At 39.9% G+C, this 17,054-nt stretch overlaps 1 protein-coding gene across 3 annotated transcripts in view; it reads left to right on the top strand.

The window, feature by feature from the left end:
- CDH13 (cadherin 13) overlaps positions 1–17,054 on the top strand; it is a gene marked incomplete at its 3' end in the record, with an annotated part of 419,157 nt that overhangs the window by 327,855 nt on the left and 74,248 nt on the right. For all 3 annotated transcript variants that reach the window (XM_079316432.1, XM_079316433.1, XM_079316431.1), the window contains one exon: positions 16,029–16,169. In XM_079316432.1, coding sequence (XP_079172558.1) covers positions 16,029–16,169 — 141 coding nt within the window. The remainder of the gene's footprint in view (positions 1–16,028; positions 16,170–17,054) is intronic.

The raw sequence follows: 17,054 nt of genomic DNA, 5'->3' as shown, positions 1-17,054 counted from the left end.
ATTTTCACTTTTGTAAATCTCAACAGGATTTTTCAAAGAGATGCTTTGTTGTTAAGCCCCTTGCTAGGATAGATTAAAAGAAACTGCTGGAAAAGGGAAAAAATAAGAACAAAAAGCAGCTTCCTCAAGATGAGCAGGTGATTTCCCAGCTGGACAGGAACAGCTTTGTTTTCTGATCTTGTGTTTTTACAGGGTCATTTGAAAAGTCACTGGTTTGTTCTCTGGCACTAGAACAAAAGATGACTAAACTAAAACAAGAGAAATATTCTATATGATATCAAATCTATCTGCATTTCAGAACCTGTCAGAGTGAAAAATGAAACCACAAGCTTGGCCTTTAAAAATATTCATTCACTTTGGAGATGAAATGTAAAAGTGCTGGGAAAGAAGTCACCTTATCACCAGGAAGAAGCAAGCAAGATGAAATCCCTATCACTCTTACTGGATCTCAGATGGCACTTTCACACCACCCTTAAATCTAAAAAAGGATTTAATCATCAGTTCTTGCCACCATAAATCCCTGAAGCATTTTTGCTCTGTTATTAATGAGGCAGTCATCAAATGCACTAACCAGGAATTCCAGTTTTCAGGGGAGTAATTTCCCACTCTCACTAAGTGATGTGAATTTAGTTCAGTGTTGACTTAGAGCAGCATTTTGGGATTGCAGCCACAGCTATTGACAGCAGAAAGCACTGCCCATTAGCATGTCAGAAAAGGTAATTAGTGACTATTCAGCTAATAAATTGTCAATATCCAGCGATATCCAATGTACACTTTTCACATGCATTCATTTAAAACCTACATTTAACTTCTTAGCTAAAAGTAATTTAAAGCTTTTAGGGATCAATCTGCCTGTTTAATGTTATTGATTCCACACAGCAAACTATAATCAGCTGATGAATCTCTGATCTTTAGTCCCAATAAAATAATATCATAAATGAATATTTCACTACCATTTGAGATGATATTTTGATATTTACTTTGTTCAAATACATTGCAGATGTTTCTCAAAAAATCTGTCTTAATCTATAATAACTGATGAAGAAATTATAGGTAAATTTTCACCCTAATAGTCCTCCATTAGTATCTGTTTCTGAGATTACTCTTTAGTCAGTGTGTTTGGAATTTTCTAATTAAGACCTTCAAATCTGACAGCACAAATGATTCTTCTTGAAATACTGAATATGACAATGAGTTTATTTTTTTATTCTTGGCAGTCATTTGGTGGCTTTGTTGCTGTTGCTGCTGGGTTTTTGTTTCTTGGTTTTTTGGGGTTTGTTTTTTGGTTTTTGTTGTAATCTCACCTCCCATATGCCCCCAGTTCCTGTTCTTAGGCTGCCACCTAGTAATAAAAGAGAACAAAAATCTGTTGGGTAGACAGAGCAAGCCCAGAGCAGAGAGCTCTTACAGTACAACCACTGCAAACCAAGAGGAATAGAGCTGTTAGTTTGTCTCTCACATTCATAAATAAACCTGCCATTTTTTTTCTGAGGTTTAATTTTCCTTGCAGCTTGTTTTAATACTTCAGCCAAGTGGAAGTTCAATACAAGGCAGCATTATAATGAATATTTCCCATTGTTTTATTTCCAAGCACCATAACCAATGAGGCAAATAATCCATGGCCATTAAGCTTTCTCTATAAAGAATTGGAAGGCACACAGAGGAAGGAAGGTGCACATTCATTCAGTGGCATGGATAACAGAGGTCTTTCCTCAGGCCTTCAAAGGTTGACACACACAGAGTATTTTCTAAGTGTGTGTGATGACCCCTTTAATATTAGAATATTTTTATTGCCTCTTCAGGGAATAGCTGTGTGTCACTTGGCCATTGAGAAATTTAGGCCAAGTGGCTTAAGAATTTTGATTTTATTTTCCTTATTTCCTTTATTTCCTTTCCTTTTATTTTTCCTTGTTTTGCCAAGTGAGTCTCAGCTGTTGTCCTCCAGGTAAAAACAGCATCTGAGCACTTATGCCTCAAACTTTGTGTGGGCACCAGAGAGCCCTGTTGTACCAAACACAAAATAGCAATTAAATGGTAGAAACAAACTTTCTAGAGGCTTAGAGGGTTCAAAGTAAGTCTCAGGGAAATAAGCATGTGAATGCTGATTACTCAGAAGCCATAATAAGCAAAGATACAACTAAACCAAACTAGAAATGCAAATATCTTATTATAAAGCTTATTGTCTTTAAAATTGTCAGGCAAATGCTCCAATTAGAGTCCCTCAGTGAGCAGCAGTCAGCAGCTGACCTCATCCAAAACCTGACACCCCTGCTGCCTCCAGAGGTGATGAAACTTGATTTTACTGAAACACTCAGTGAAGATGAAAATAAACAAGAAAACCCCTGGAACACAGAAGCCATGTCAATGAAACAAGAGGACAGAGCTGGTTTCTCTCCTGGGATGTTGGTTTGTGGGGAGCAGACCCTGCAGGCTGCAGGGTTTGAGCCAAGGTGGGGACAGAAGGGACACAGGGACATCATCCACCAGGGGAATTGTGCAGGTCCTTGTGAGAGCAGGAAGGCAGTCTTGATCTTTTCATTTATAGCTGAAAGGAGGTGCTCAGAGCTGCAGATGAGGAGCTGCAGCCTCTCAGGCAGTTTGTAGACACAGTGATTTTCAGTGTGACCCCTCGAGTCCTGCCTTTTATCCCTGATTCTGTTAACCTGCCCTGGGGTGCTGCTGCATCCAGCTGATGGGAGTTTGTGGCAGACATCAGGATCTGCGTGTGAAGACACATTTCATTACTTCTGGGTGTCCTGCTGCACACTGAACTGATGGTTTGCACAGCAAGAGTAACACTGTCAGATTGAAATAGTGCAGCCTTTGATAGCTGGATCCTCACTGTGGTGCAAGGCTTGGGAAAAGAGGTCCTGCTAAAAAAGGCACTTGTGAGGGTGGAAACTTTGTGTTTTTTAAAGTTATTTAACCTAAACTGTTATTTCCTAAACGTGTTCATTGATATGAACTCATTCAATTGCTGACATGGGAGTTATTGCAGCACCCCTCACTGTAAGTGTGTGTATCTTTCCTCCCACCCCTTTTCCAACTATCACCAAGATATCTCATTTTGTAATTAAATTGCATTTCCTGGTAGCTTGTCTGTGTGGAGAAAGGAGTGAATGGAAGAGCAGGATGTGAAATCCCATCACTGGATACCAACAGCACGTACAAAGTGGGCACCTGCTGGATTTACCCTCCCAAGTGGAACTGAAACCCTCCTGGCCCAGTCCCCTCTGCACATTCCAGCAGCTCCCTTTGAAGACAGAATTATATTCAGAGGTGCCTTTATTATTAGCCAGTTGTTTTTTGGATTGCTGGAAGAGTCCCAGCAGTTCCATGCCAGTCAAAGATCCCATAATATTTCCTTTGATCCCTGCAGGGAGAGGTTCTGGGTGCTGTCAGGAGCAAGTCTGTTGACCTTTGCTAAATAGAGCATCTGTAAATAAACTTTAAGGGCAGGATGTGATGCTCCTTTAATGCAGGGCTGGTTTTGGAAACATTATATTGTAACAGAGACATGAATTGTCTGCTCTCAATATTGATGGAGGAATGTCTCAGTTGTGTAAAATTCAGGTTACAAGGCTTGGATTCTGAGGAACCATGTCTCAAAAATATTGATTAAACTCAACATAAACCTTCAATCTGCCAAGAATAATCAAAAAATGCTTTGTAATTTGCCACTGTTTGGAGGCACTTTAAAAGCTGCACATTTTCCTTTCCTGGTGCTGTGACATTTTCCTTTAAAGTGCTGCTTTCCTGAGTGTGTTGTAAGGGAAAATTTCCATAATGGCCCAAATAACGAGGTGTTGGTTATCCCTGTGTAGGGAGGGTTCAGATGATACTCAAGATGATGAATGATCTGAATTACCTCTCAAATAGGTGTTGTCTGATGCTGCTCCTCACCACCTGGAATTGGAATCACTTGGGAGGTAAAAAATGTGTCTGATAAATTCCATGGATGTTATAAATCCATTTTACCCACCCTGGCCTGGAAACAAGTCAAAACCTCAGGTCGAGGGAAATCAGTGAAGTCCAAACTCATCATATTTTGGCACTCACTTGTAGGTCCTCCTTCATAAGAAAATCCCACGTTTTAGGCAAATAATAATTTTGAAACAAGGGTAGGTACAGAGAATCCAAGGCTTGGGGACAGGTGAGCACTGGAAGTTATCTGAATTCTTCCTTGATTATCTTTTCTAGCCTTTGGATCCCAGAGAAGAATCCTAGGTGCTGATTTCTCTTTATTCTGTTTTACTTTCAGCTGTCTACCAGTCCTGCTCTATAACACCTAATAATATGAATTTTGTTTCACATTTTCACCAGCAATTGCATTAGTGCTTTGATAAAGAGCATCTTAACAGGTTTAAGATGCTGAACATTTGACAAAGGCAGTAATTTCAAAAACATCTTCTCCATCTGTTTATTAAGCTAATTGTTTCACTTGTAGCCTCCCTTCCAATTTGTTGTAGTGTTAACTCAGCATTTCCTGCCTCTGGAAATCTCTTTAATTTAAAGTGACTTTTAAGATCGGCTTTTAAGAAAATTCAATTTTCCAATTTTCTTGTGAAATTGAAATTTCTTTTTTCCTTTCCTTTCTCTCTCAATAAAGTTTATGCAAATAATATTAAAATTTATAATGAGACTAATATTTGTTAATCCCAGTTCAAACAGTGGATTTGTATTAAAACATAGTTTCAAACACTTCTGTTGAGAATGAGAAAGTGTATTGCTTTTAATTCATTCATTACTGTGCTGCTCTTGTTAAGCTTGAATTGTCATTATGATTACACATTATAATTTTTAGTATTCAGTATTAATTATATTTAAATCCCATTAGATCTACGGTTGCTGGTTCTGCTTTGATTCCCATTTTGCAGAAGTATTTTGGAGTAGTTCCAGGACATGAACCTGATCCTGCAGCTCAGTGTTGGTTTCAGCAAGAGACTTGTGCACATAAATTAATTATGTGAATAAAAGTTTCTTGGGCTCAGTAAAGGTTGCAGGGCATTCCAGAATGTCACACAATCTGTGGCCTGCAGAAATGCCAGGGATTAGATCTTGAGCTGGTTGAGGTCAGCATGAAATGTCCTGTTGGACATTTGGGTGCTGGAACACAAATTTCAGGTTTCACAGGTCATGTTCCAGACACAGGAATTGCCAATCTGCAAGGAATTTAAAAGGTGCCTCAGCCATTTATTTGTCTTAATTGCAGATCGTTGGGAGCTGTCAGCAATACAAAATTACATTGTCTATGGTGTCTAAGCAGGGGTGGATTTTAACCCAGTTTTTTCATGCTTTTCCAAGCTCCTGCCTTCTTGTGGCCAAGCTTGGTTATCAGAACAGTCTGGCTGTGGGCAGGATTTGTCTGTGCTGCAGTTCTGAGTGTGCCAAGTGAGCCACACTGGGAATTCAGGGATGTGTGGATCCCTTCAGGCACTCAGGACGAGCTGAGGCTGCACATTGCTCTCTCCAGAACAGCTGGATGAGGGTTTGGCAGAGCTGAGGCACCCAAACTGCTGCTGTAGGGCTAGGAGAGGCAAAAGAGCACAGCAGCATGGCTTATTCCAGAAGGGAGAAGGAGAAGGAAGAAAAAGAAAGAAGGAGAAGAAGAGGAAGGAAGAAGGAGAAGAAGAGGAAGGAAGAAGAAGAAGGAAGAGAAGAAAGAAGAAGGAGAAAAAGTAGAAGAAGAAGAAAGAAGAAAAAGTAGAATAAGAAAGAGGAAGAAAAAGTAGAAGAAGAAGTAGAAGGAAGAAGAAAAACAAGAAGAAAAACAAGAAGCAATCACACTTTTATAGACTGGATTGCAGAACAAAGGATAGAATTAGCTTATTGGTCTAAGGAAGGCAGCAGCTCTTGTAAACCTGCTTTTACTAGAACACTGCATTTTTTATGTGCTGTCCCGTGCACAGCTGCAGGTGTTAGGCTTTGTTATTAATTTTTTCCCTTCTGTTTTCTTTTGAGTAGCTTGGGACAGCTTACATTGCTTTTTCTCCAGCTCTCACAGCACCCACACCCCAACTGTGCAGTTTAGGAGCATTCCACATCCCCAGGGAGCACCACCTGGACAAGCAGCCAAATCCAGCCCCAGGGGAGGAGGGGACAGCACAGGGCTGTGGTTCTGAGCTGCCCCTGAGGCACAGGCTGGCTGTGGAGGTGCTGCTCACATCCTCAGCTCCTCCTGGCTTTGAAAAGTTCTTTCAATAACGCTGTGGCTGTCTCTTGCCAGCTCTTCAAAGGGCTCAGTATTCCTTCCTCCCACTCCTGCTCCCAGTGCCTCCCATACCATTCTCCCCTTTGTTGGCTTTGCTGCTTTTAGTCTGCAAGAACTGCCTGGAAATGGGACTTGGAGTTTGCAAAACTCTTTCTGAGTCTCTCCATTGTATTTCCCTGACCTCTGCTCACCCCCAGTCCTCCTCTGTCCCACCTCCTGCATTCACCTTCCCTCTGTCTCATGGTGATACAAGTTTTTCACTTAATTGCAGTTTGTCCTCCTTTAAAACAAACACCAGTAGATTTCTCTCAGTCATTAAATCTCATCTTCATTTCTTTCTTAAGTCTGCACATTGGCAGGAATTTGTTTTTCTTTCCAGTGTGCCTTGGGAGTTCTCCTAAAGGAAAGTTGTATATAAAACTACTTTACAGAGCACCAGGCCACCAGAAATTTTGAGTAGCATGAGCACAGCAGGGAAGCCAAGTTTATACTGCAGTAGTATTTCTTCTTCTTATTTGAGCAACCTGTCCCATGTTTTCTGTCATCTAAATTATTGTTTCACAAAAGCAACTGTACTGCAGTGCAAAATCTGCATGAGGCAGTGACAGGCTGAGAGTGAGAATAACCTACAAATGTTGGTTTGGTTGCAGGAAGACAAAGCCTGACTTAAGGATGATGGTGGGGAGCTCTTTGCTTGGCAAATGCTCTTAGAAAATAAAAGTAGTTTGTGAAAATCTAGCAAAAAGAGAACTTTTTAACTGAACAGAAAATGCAGGACTTCCAAAAAAGGCATTTAATTCTTTTTTTATCATGAAATGAAGTGATAAAAAGATATGTAGGAGTAAGAAAGAAAAGAATGAAATTGACTGGAGAAATTTTAAATGTAAAATTCCATTGTTACATCTTTCATCAGAACACAAATCCTAGGGAGAGGTTGATTTTTCACCCCATAGTGTGCTAAGCTTCTTGGTAAAACAGAAATAGTGTAATTGAAATCCATTTTGCATCATTTTCCCTTGGATGATTTAGAATTAGGCCAATTTATATTCTGCAGGTACAACCCAAAGAGAGTGTAAATGCAGCCACCAGAATTGTTTTTGTCCATGAGCAAAGCTGGTATCATTTACTGATTCATTACTCTCTCAGCAGGGTCCTCTTTTCAAAAGCTACCTGGAATTATTGCTGGCAATAGAACACTAAGCTCTAAAATAAGATTTGCATAAAAAATGAAAGTTCAAGGAAAAATGATAATAGTGATTAAAAGTAACATTTGATGACTATTTTGATTAGGATATCACACTGAAATGTGGTATTCAAGCAGACACAGAGGCTTTTTTTCCCCTCCAGCTCCAACTGACAATGCACTTATTTAACTAGACTATTATGTCCCTGATAATTTGCCTGAAATAATAGACAGTGCTTCCATTAATATTTAACAATATAAACATCAAGCAAAGGCTGTACAGCTGGAATCACAGAATCTGCTTTTTGCATTAGGGTACTAATTTTAGAAATAACCTCTGTCTGCTGGGGCCTGCTGATGTATGGTTGTGGTAACAAGTCAGTAATTGAGTTTCTGGGTATTTTGACCACTGATACAAATTTGCAAAGCAGATTTCACAGCAGAAACACAATTTCCATCCTGACCTTTATCACATTGCTTTCTGTTGGGGGAATTGGAATGTTTAGGGAGGGAAATATAACCTAAGTGGGCCTAATTTGTGAGAATGTGATTTCTGATGTTAACCCAGTAAACTTCATTTTGATTCATTCATAACACATCATCTAAAAATTTGGCATTAGGCAGGTATCACAAAACTTATTATCATTTACTGCTTAGGCAGAAAACGCTGGTTTAGATGATTATAAATTGAAACTCATGGGAAAATTTTATCTGCAGCTGCTGTGCAAAGATCCTGTCAGAGCCTGGCTTGTTTTGGCAAACAGGCTGGCTCACCTCCCCCAGGAAACAGGGCACTGAATGATGCTGAGTTGGGGATGTGGAGGTGCAGGTGAGGTTAAATTCCTTAAATTCCTGTGGTTTTGGTGCCATGATGTTTTGGCAGCAGCCTCTCACCCTGATTTCTGCTTTGGTTTGAGTACAAACCTATGGGGACCTGCCAGTTTTCATTCACACACTGAGCAAGTTAAAGCTTAATAAAAGTGTGAATAAACCTGGGAAGTCCATTTGAAATGAGTGGAGCTGTGCTGATTTATTCCAGCCTGAGAATCTTTTCAGGCTTGGATGCTTTTGGGGTTGCTCCTGAGTTCTGCTCTCTGAGAGTTCCAGCAGAACTCCTTTGCTCATCTCTGTCCTGATCCATTTTATCTGACCTTTACACCCTCCACATACTCAGGGAATTCTCTTGGCATTGGGATTTTTATAGAGAGATATTTGAAAAGCTGTCTCTACTAAAAGCCATTTGAGGTTACTGTGTAAGAGAAACTTTCCTTTCATGCTTTTAGGATTTAAATAGACTCATTCCTACCTACAGCAGGGACTAAGAATGATTCAATAATTTGCAGCTAATAATTTATTAGAACAACTTTGCCCTCCTTTCTCCTCACAAATTGTCTGCAAACAGATTGTACAACTCTAATATGTTAATAGCTGAAAATTATTTGACCATTTTTTTTTCAGCAAATACCTTTTGGCCTGTGGATTATTTGAATTGCAAATTGTGACTGTTACAATGAAATATATAATTAACACTGCACATAGAGCTGATTGGGTGTTGCAGGAGACCAGTTTTTATGGAAATATATTGATTTGTCGAAATGAACATTTATTACAACAACAGAGTGATTTGGGGGGGAAAAAAAATTTAAAAAAGCTTTGTTGATGTAAATATTTGTAATACAGAAGGGAGAATTCTTATCTTGAGTGCTCCTGACATCTCCCTTGAGATTTTGCTGGTGCAGACAACCAGATTGAAAGCCCTGTTGAAAATGTTGAACTGCTTTTTACCTTCCCTCATCCAGGCAGGTGTCCTGATGCAGACATTTATTTCTTCTGAGACATAGATCTTTTCATATGTTCTGTCCAAATTGTTACCTTTGTAAATATAATTAAGCATAACTTGGCAGATTGTGTAGTAGTTGTAATATTTTTTTAGAAGTGTAATGAGCAGGATAAGCAAGAATGGTGCCTCCTACATTTGTCAGCCAGACTCTTGATGTCTCCAACCATATATTCTGATTTTAATGGAAAATCCCTTGGAAATTTTTTTGCTTTCTAGCACTGCTGCAGTGTTTAGTATGAAGCTTTGGAAAATGTTAAGCACCAGGAAAATGATGTAACCTAGTCCATCTCAGGGGTTTTTTGGGGGTGGATAGAGTTCATTAAGGTGGATGATGTGTTTTCTATCCAGCACCAAAAATTGGAGTATAAATAAGCTTATAAGGAACAGGAGTAGTGCCAGGTACCATTTAAAGCACCAGAATAGTCAGCTGCATGTGCAGGGAGGGCTGGAGGCTCTCTCTGGTGCAGACTCTGGGAAAGGGGGATTCTGGTGCAGCTCATGGGAAGCTGTGCCATGATTTCCAGGGCTCCTCTCCCAAAAGCATCTTGTGGCTGCAGGAAGGGCAGGGGAGCTCCAGCAGCTTGGATTGGCATGGATTGTGAGCTCTGGAATTGGCATGGATTGTGAGCTCTGGAATTGGCATGGACTGTGAGCTCTGGAATTGGCATGGACTGTGAGCTCTGGAATTGGCATGGACTGTGAGCTCTGGAATTGGCATGGATTGTGAGCTCTGGAATTGGCATGGATTGTGAGCTCTGGAATTGGCATGGATTGTGAGATCTGGGATTGGAATGGACTGTGAGCTCTGGAATTGGCATGGATTGTGAGCTCTGGAATTGGCATGGATTGTGAGCTCTGGAATTGGCATGGATTGTGAGATCTGGGATTGGAATGGACTGTGAGCTCTGGAATTGGCATGGATTGTGAGCTCTGGGATTGGAATGGATTGTGAGATCTGGGATTGGAATGGATTGTGAGCTCTGGAATTGGCATGGATTGTGAGATCTGGGATTGGAATGGATTGTGAGCTCTGGAATTGGCATGGATTGTGAGATCTGGGATTGGAATGGATTGTGAGCTCTGGAATTGGCATGGACTGTAAGCTCTGGAACTGGCATCGATTCTGAGCTCTGGATTGTCTGGAATTCTGAGCTCTGGAATTTTCATGAATGGTGAGCTCTGGAATTTTCATAAATTCTGAGCTCTGGATTCCCATGGATTCTGAGCTCTGGAATTCCTATGAATTGTGAGCTCTGGAATTCCTGTTAATTCTGAGCTCTGGATTCTCATGGATTCTGAGCTCTGGAATTTTCATTAATTCCGATCTCTGGAGTTGCCATGGACTGTGAGCTCTGGAATTGTCATGAATTGTGAGCTCTGGAGCTCTCATTAATTCTGAGCTCTGGAATTCCCATGGTTTATGAGCTCTGGAATTGTCCTGAGCTTTGGAATTGTCCTGAGCTCTGGAATTGTTCTGATCTCTGGAATCCCCATGGATTCTGCTCTCTGGGATTCCCATGGTTCTGAGCCCAGAGGAACTCTGTCCCAGCAAGGATGTGTTCTGTGTGTGTTGTTTCCAGCCCCTGGAAGGGGACAGTCACCCACAGGGAATGTTTGCACACATCAGAGTCTGTAACTGGTCACAGACCACACTGGAATTGTCTTTTCTCTGCTCAAGACCCTTCCTGGGGAGCAGATCCTCACTCCAGCCATTGTCTGCTGCCAGAGGGCTTGGAGAGAAATTCTGTCTTTGTATTCCTGGCACCTCTCAGTGTGGATTATAAGAGTGATTAAGTGGTCTAAAATCAGCACAAGAAGTTACATAATAATTGATGCTTTCACGCTGGAGTGAAAGATTTCTGCAGCACTGTTTAATTATGAGGATCAACTGAGCTTTTTGCCTGAAAAATGGGGAAAAAAAAAAGAAATTACATACATTGATCCAGAGGAAAGCTGAAACATAGCTTGTGTTTTTAAAAGAAAAGGGTGATGTCAGTATATTTGACAGCAAGTATTTTCCTTGGAACATTGTGATTCTTATTCTCCAAAGCTATTAAAAATTATTATAGTGCTTTATACTTCTAGCACAGCTGACATGGAAAATGATATTTTCCCCAAACCATGAGCATCTAGTGAGTAGCTGTTGCAGATCAACATCCTTCTGTTATGAAGGGAAATATATTTGACTGGTAAAAACCAGTGTAGGGGCACCAACTTCACTGGTTTTGTGTCTTTTAAAACAATTAAGGTTTTTATTTAAAATACTGAATATTTGCTCTCTTCCCTGGACTTACTTTTAGTAGGAGCTTAACAAACAATAATGATTTAAGGGGAAATAGCTCAGACTAAACTCAAGCTTTAGCCATTGTTCTGTCCAAGAGCTTGCTGATCTCTATCTGAGAAGAAATTCTTATGAATATCATCATCCATGTAAGAAAACTCCCTTAAGTGGTGTTAATATATATATTAATATTTATATTAATATATATATAATGGTAGAGATGCACATGTGTACAGCCTTCTACAAAGTGATACTAATTCAATATCCAAATCCTAATTTGTACATCAGTCAAAACTTATAATTTTACACAGACTGTTGAAATTATGCCCATTAAATTCCTGTATTTTCATATAAAATATAACAAACTCATCCATGTACACAAGCCCTATAGTTAGGCCAGCATTATGAAGAATTAAACGTGCAAATTTATGTGTAATTTAAAATAAATGTGTAATTTATAAGGAATATATATCCTATATATTAAATAGTCACAGATTTCATCATGGTGGAAAACAAATAACTCTGGCCAGGAAACCAATTTGGTTCAAACACTTTGGAGCAACTCCTTTCCTTTTTTAATGGCTACTGCTGAAGGAGAAAATTTAGTCTTCCTTTTGCTTCCAGATATACCCATGAATTCCACATCCCCCACGGGTAGTAAATAGATATTGATTTTCTTCATAATAGAAGTACATTATTACAGTGATTAAACTGTAGACCTCCCTTTATGATATGAAAAAATTGAAAATTGGTGAGCTAAAGAGGATTTATGTTACAGAATAGTTTGGGTTTTTCTATTCATCAAACTGTAATTCAAACTCTAAATGCAAAGCCTCTGTGTATATCACCCTTTTTAAGCAGCAGAAACTGGCATTTAAAATAAATGCTGATATTATAATTATCAAAGCATTATGTCTGTTAGAGCTGCTAATAGTCACTTTGCTTCATTTTTTTTTAATTTTACATTTGTCAAAATCCTGACAAGCATACTCAGATAATGTTAGATTCAATGTTGATATTGTTACTCAACAAGAACATTGATTATGTCTTAATAGGACATATTCAGTATGCATTATATGCAATTATCATCTTAAATGAACACAAGCATTTATTTAGCACCAACTGAAATTATTTCAATCCGAAGAATTTTTCTTTCTGGTTTGCATTATATTATAAAGTCATTAGTACCAAATACGATATGGCAGCACACTCCTGATACAGAATTATGCATGAACACACAGTTTATAAACAGAATTATAAATACAAGAGTCGAGGCACTGCTGCACCATTACAGAAATATAAATATCCATGGGATAGTCAGAAAACTCTCTATTGACAATTAGTATTGAAAGGATCCTTAAAAACCTTGTAAAGATTTTGAATGTTCTGTGTGTTGTTTGCTTCCCAAACACAGTTTGGTTTAATTTCATCAGCTTTCTGGGAATTTGGGGATTTCTATTCTCCCCAATATTTGATTTTGGATGAAGATTGAAGCACCAAAGGAAGGCTTGGTGCAGTGGTAGTGAGTGTGCCCTGCCCAAAATATGCAATCCATGGGTGTCTTGCAGGGGAGGAATATTGGATTGGGTTTTCCTGGGGGAAGTGATTGGAGTCCTGCTGCTGGCAGAGCCCTGGTGCTGCTGCAGGAATCACAGCCTCAGGGCCCTAAACCTTCCCTGTAATCACCCAAATAGTTCCACTGGTTCCCACCTTGCATTTTGAGTGTTGCACTGATGTTGCTGCCAATTCCAGCTGAATTTGGACAGCCCAGACCAAGGCTTGGACTGTTCCTGGTGCTGGTGTGAAATACTGACAGCCAATATTACAGGATCTATAATATTGAAAGAGTAAAGCCCAGCAGAACCCATCATCATGTGGTTTCATCCAGCATTACCCAAAAGCTCTCCCCTGGCTCATTCACCTGAGTGCCTGCACTGCTCTGCTTGTTTCCCTGTGTTGTGATTAGCTCCTGCTGGCTCTGTCAGGAAGCTGAAAAACTCTGAAAAAGTGTCATTGCTGCCTCTCCCTGCTCTGTGTGCTGAGCCAGCTCTGTCAGGGCAGCAATCTGATGGGAATGCTAGCTCTGGTGGGGGTGGCAGGGAGGGGACATTTGGAGGAGAGCACTCAGCTCACCCCCTCGTCAAGCCACAGGAGCTGGCAGCATCACCCCTGCCTGGCTGAATGACTAAAGGGAAAATTTATGGGGAAAGGAATGGTTTCTCCTGCTGTAATTACACAAACCCTGTCAACAGTGCCACACTCCACAAAGTCACAGTAGATAAATAGCAAGCAAGCTGATGTTCATTTATTAAAATAATCCATTGCCCTTTGGAGCTGCAGATGCCACTTGTTGAGAGTTGGGGCTTATTTCTGTTGCTAATATCTCACTAAACAAATGGTATTGATTGGACTGCTTTAGCAAGTCTGTGCTTAGGTCACTTAGGAGCAGGCCTGGGTTTAGTGACAGGCACTGACTTGGTGGGACATGTCTGAGACTCTGTGGGGTCCCAAAATGACACAAATTTTGGGCGCTGCACTTATGGCTCCCCTGCAGCTGGGCAGGGATGGAGATGGGGAAGGAAGGATGTTCTCCTTCACTGCCTCCTTCCAGCAGCACTTATTGCTCACAAGACAGGGGAAAAAGGATGGAGAACACACTGGGGTCAAAGGTGTGATCCTTGAGAAGAGGGAAATGCTGAGGAGGTGCCGTGAGATCTTCCAGAGCATCCCTGCAGAATGGACATACTGGGAGCACTGGGAGCCCTGCCCTGCCTGCAGAAATCCAGTTTTTGGCAAATCACCCTGCTGCAAACAATCCCTGCTGCTGCCTGGCTGAGCTGGGCTGGAAGCAGGAGAATTCTGCAAGGTGCTTTGCAAGAGAATGCAAAGAGAGCCTGTGATGGGAACAAGCCTCTGCTCAGGGTTTGCATCTGTCAGCAGCTGCTTCCTCCAGCAAAGCAAATATTTGGTGTCAGAACGAGTTGTAGGAAGTGCTGCATAGCAGGGAAGTGTGAAGTATTCATAATTATATGAAACACTACTCAGATTTCAATGTTTTTCACATTTTGTGCGAGCTTAAACACTGAACTCCTGTCACAGGCATTTCTGCTGCAGTAGATGCAATTTCTAGCATAAATGGGCTTGCTTTCAATAGAAAATGGGATGGTTTTCAAGGGAAAAAAGGCCAATTTGTGAGTAAAAATGGGCTTCTTTCTGTGCAAAGAGGCTTATAAACATGAAGTGTTAAATGGCTTTGCACATTTTCCATACAATAATAATGACTTTCTAATCAAAATAATGAAAAAGTTTCAGCTAGGGGAGGGGACAGAAGTCTCATTCAGGTTTTAATGCACTTTAGAAAACAAATATATGAAAACTGTACATTTAGTTACTTTCCATGGTGTGAATCTGTGTTGCAGACATGTCTGTGCTACTTCTTTGTGTATTTTTTAATGATGTTAAATCAAATTCCTGTTCTTGGTTTGCTGCCTTCTGAGATGAATTTCATGGAATAATGTAAGACTTCAGGAAACAGATTTCATAGGATCCCCTGTGTGGCAGTGGCATCTGATTTCCTAGCAGTCCATAAGTTTTTAGAACAAAATTTATCTTCAGGCTTGACTTGTTGATTTTATATACAAATACATGGTTTCATAATAGCTGATCTGATGAGTAACTGAGGTGGTGACTTCTCTCTTGGCCTAGAAATGCTTCAAAATCTGTGTGCTGAGGAGCTGGGATCTCCTTCTCACATATTCTAAAAAAAAAAAATTTAAATAAAAGGCACATTCCCGTTCCAGAACTGGCCAAAAATATGGAGTTTTTTTCCAGATTCAGGCTGTGTTTTATGAAAGGAAATTAAGTTGGATTTTGCCCTGGTTCTGCAATAGGTGGGCAGCCAGGTAAGAACCCCTGACAATCAGATATTCGAAATATAAATCATTAACATGACTCTACACATTTGCTTTGGGCAATAACTGGAAATATCTGCCTGTTTTGGAAACTGCTTTTTTGTTTCTTGCAGTGGAGCAAACTTAGATTACCAGTCTAAATGCTAATACCCAGAATGAATGAGATTTAATAAAGTGAATTTATATGTAGATTGTGACATTAGTATTTAATTACGTACCCATCATAACACTGATGAAGCAAGCTGCTAAACATTGGTGCACTGAAGGTAGAGCTTGCTCTTAAAGAGCAAGTATATTTTAATTTCTTACCTCTTTCCTAATCTTCCTAAATAACAGGATAAATTATGCACTGTTTACCAATATTCACCTTCATGCTGGATTGCAAATGAGGTTTCCAGGGTAGCAGCTGATCTGACAGAAAGCTGTGCTTGTGTTTCAGTAAAATTGTGGTAACAGATCTGTTCCCTCCTATGTTTTATTAGGCCAAATAAAGTTGTGAAAAATTATTATTTTAGTATTAATTTAAAATAGTATGTTACCTCTGTGGTTTTTTGGGGTTTTTTTTCCTTAACCTTTCCTTCTCTGTTTCTTTTTGTTCTCAGACTATGGAAAGCCCAAAGTATGAGCTGGTTATAGAGGCCAAGGACATGGGTGGGATGGATGTGGGATTGACAGGCACAGCCACTGCCACCATTCTAATTGATGACAAGAATGACCATGCACCAGAATTCACCAAGAAGGAGGTAAGAGCTGCCCACATGTTCCCTACAAAGCAGTGCAAGGAGTAATAATTAGCAGGTTTCTAAATATAAAGATGTTCTTTAAGGAAATATGGCACGTACACAATGTTTTGGCTCGGTGTGTCAGACTTCCCTGGAGCTGCTCTTTTCTTTTTTTCATGTTCATAACCTTGTGTGAATCAGTTCCAACCACAAGGTAAAAGAATTCTGTCATTTAGAGATTGGCTAGCAGGGTGCAAACCCGTGATATAAATTTGCTGGTGGTAACTTTGCTGCTGTGGGGGGAAATGTTAAAACTGGCTTAAGGTTTTGGATGGTCAGGATTGTGGATGGAAATATTTTCTGCCTGTCTACAGCACTTCACTGTGAGCCAGCCAGAGTTTGGGGCTCTGTAATTAAAGCTCCAGTCCTAAAAGCTTCAAATTTAACCTACAGGTGGAATTTGCCAGGAAAGGTTTTTTTTTCCCCTGTGAATTTAATTCAGCTGAAGGTGCTGGAAAGTTCTGATAAACCCAAAAACTACCAGACCTCCTGCCCTGCACACACTGCTCTCTTCCATCCCCTATGAGTCTGATTTTGGTATCTGAAAAGAATGAGAGAGTTTTAAAAGTTTCACTTAATATCAGGTTGGATTTTGCTATAAAATTTTCCTGGGGTTCTGCAAACTTTTAAGGAAAAATTCCTAAAATATGAGAATCGTGAATTCCCAAAATATGAGAATCAGGATCCTGATTTTAAGATAATTGTGGAAAAAGAAAAAGGAAACCTGTTGCTGGAAGTTTTTTTTTTTAATTTAACCAGAAGTATATTTTTAGCTTTTAAAAATTTGTTTCCTGGCCTAATATTAGAATTGACAATGGATTATATTGAAACAAATTGCTGTTGTTT

Source organism: Erithacus rubecula (genome assembly GCF_903797595.1).
Source record: "Erithacus rubecula genome assembly, chromosome: 12".
NCBI lineage: Eukaryota > Metazoa > Chordata > Aves > Passeriformes > Muscicapidae > Erithacus > Erithacus rubecula.
This window is presented reverse-complemented; position numbering and strand designations above follow the sequence as displayed.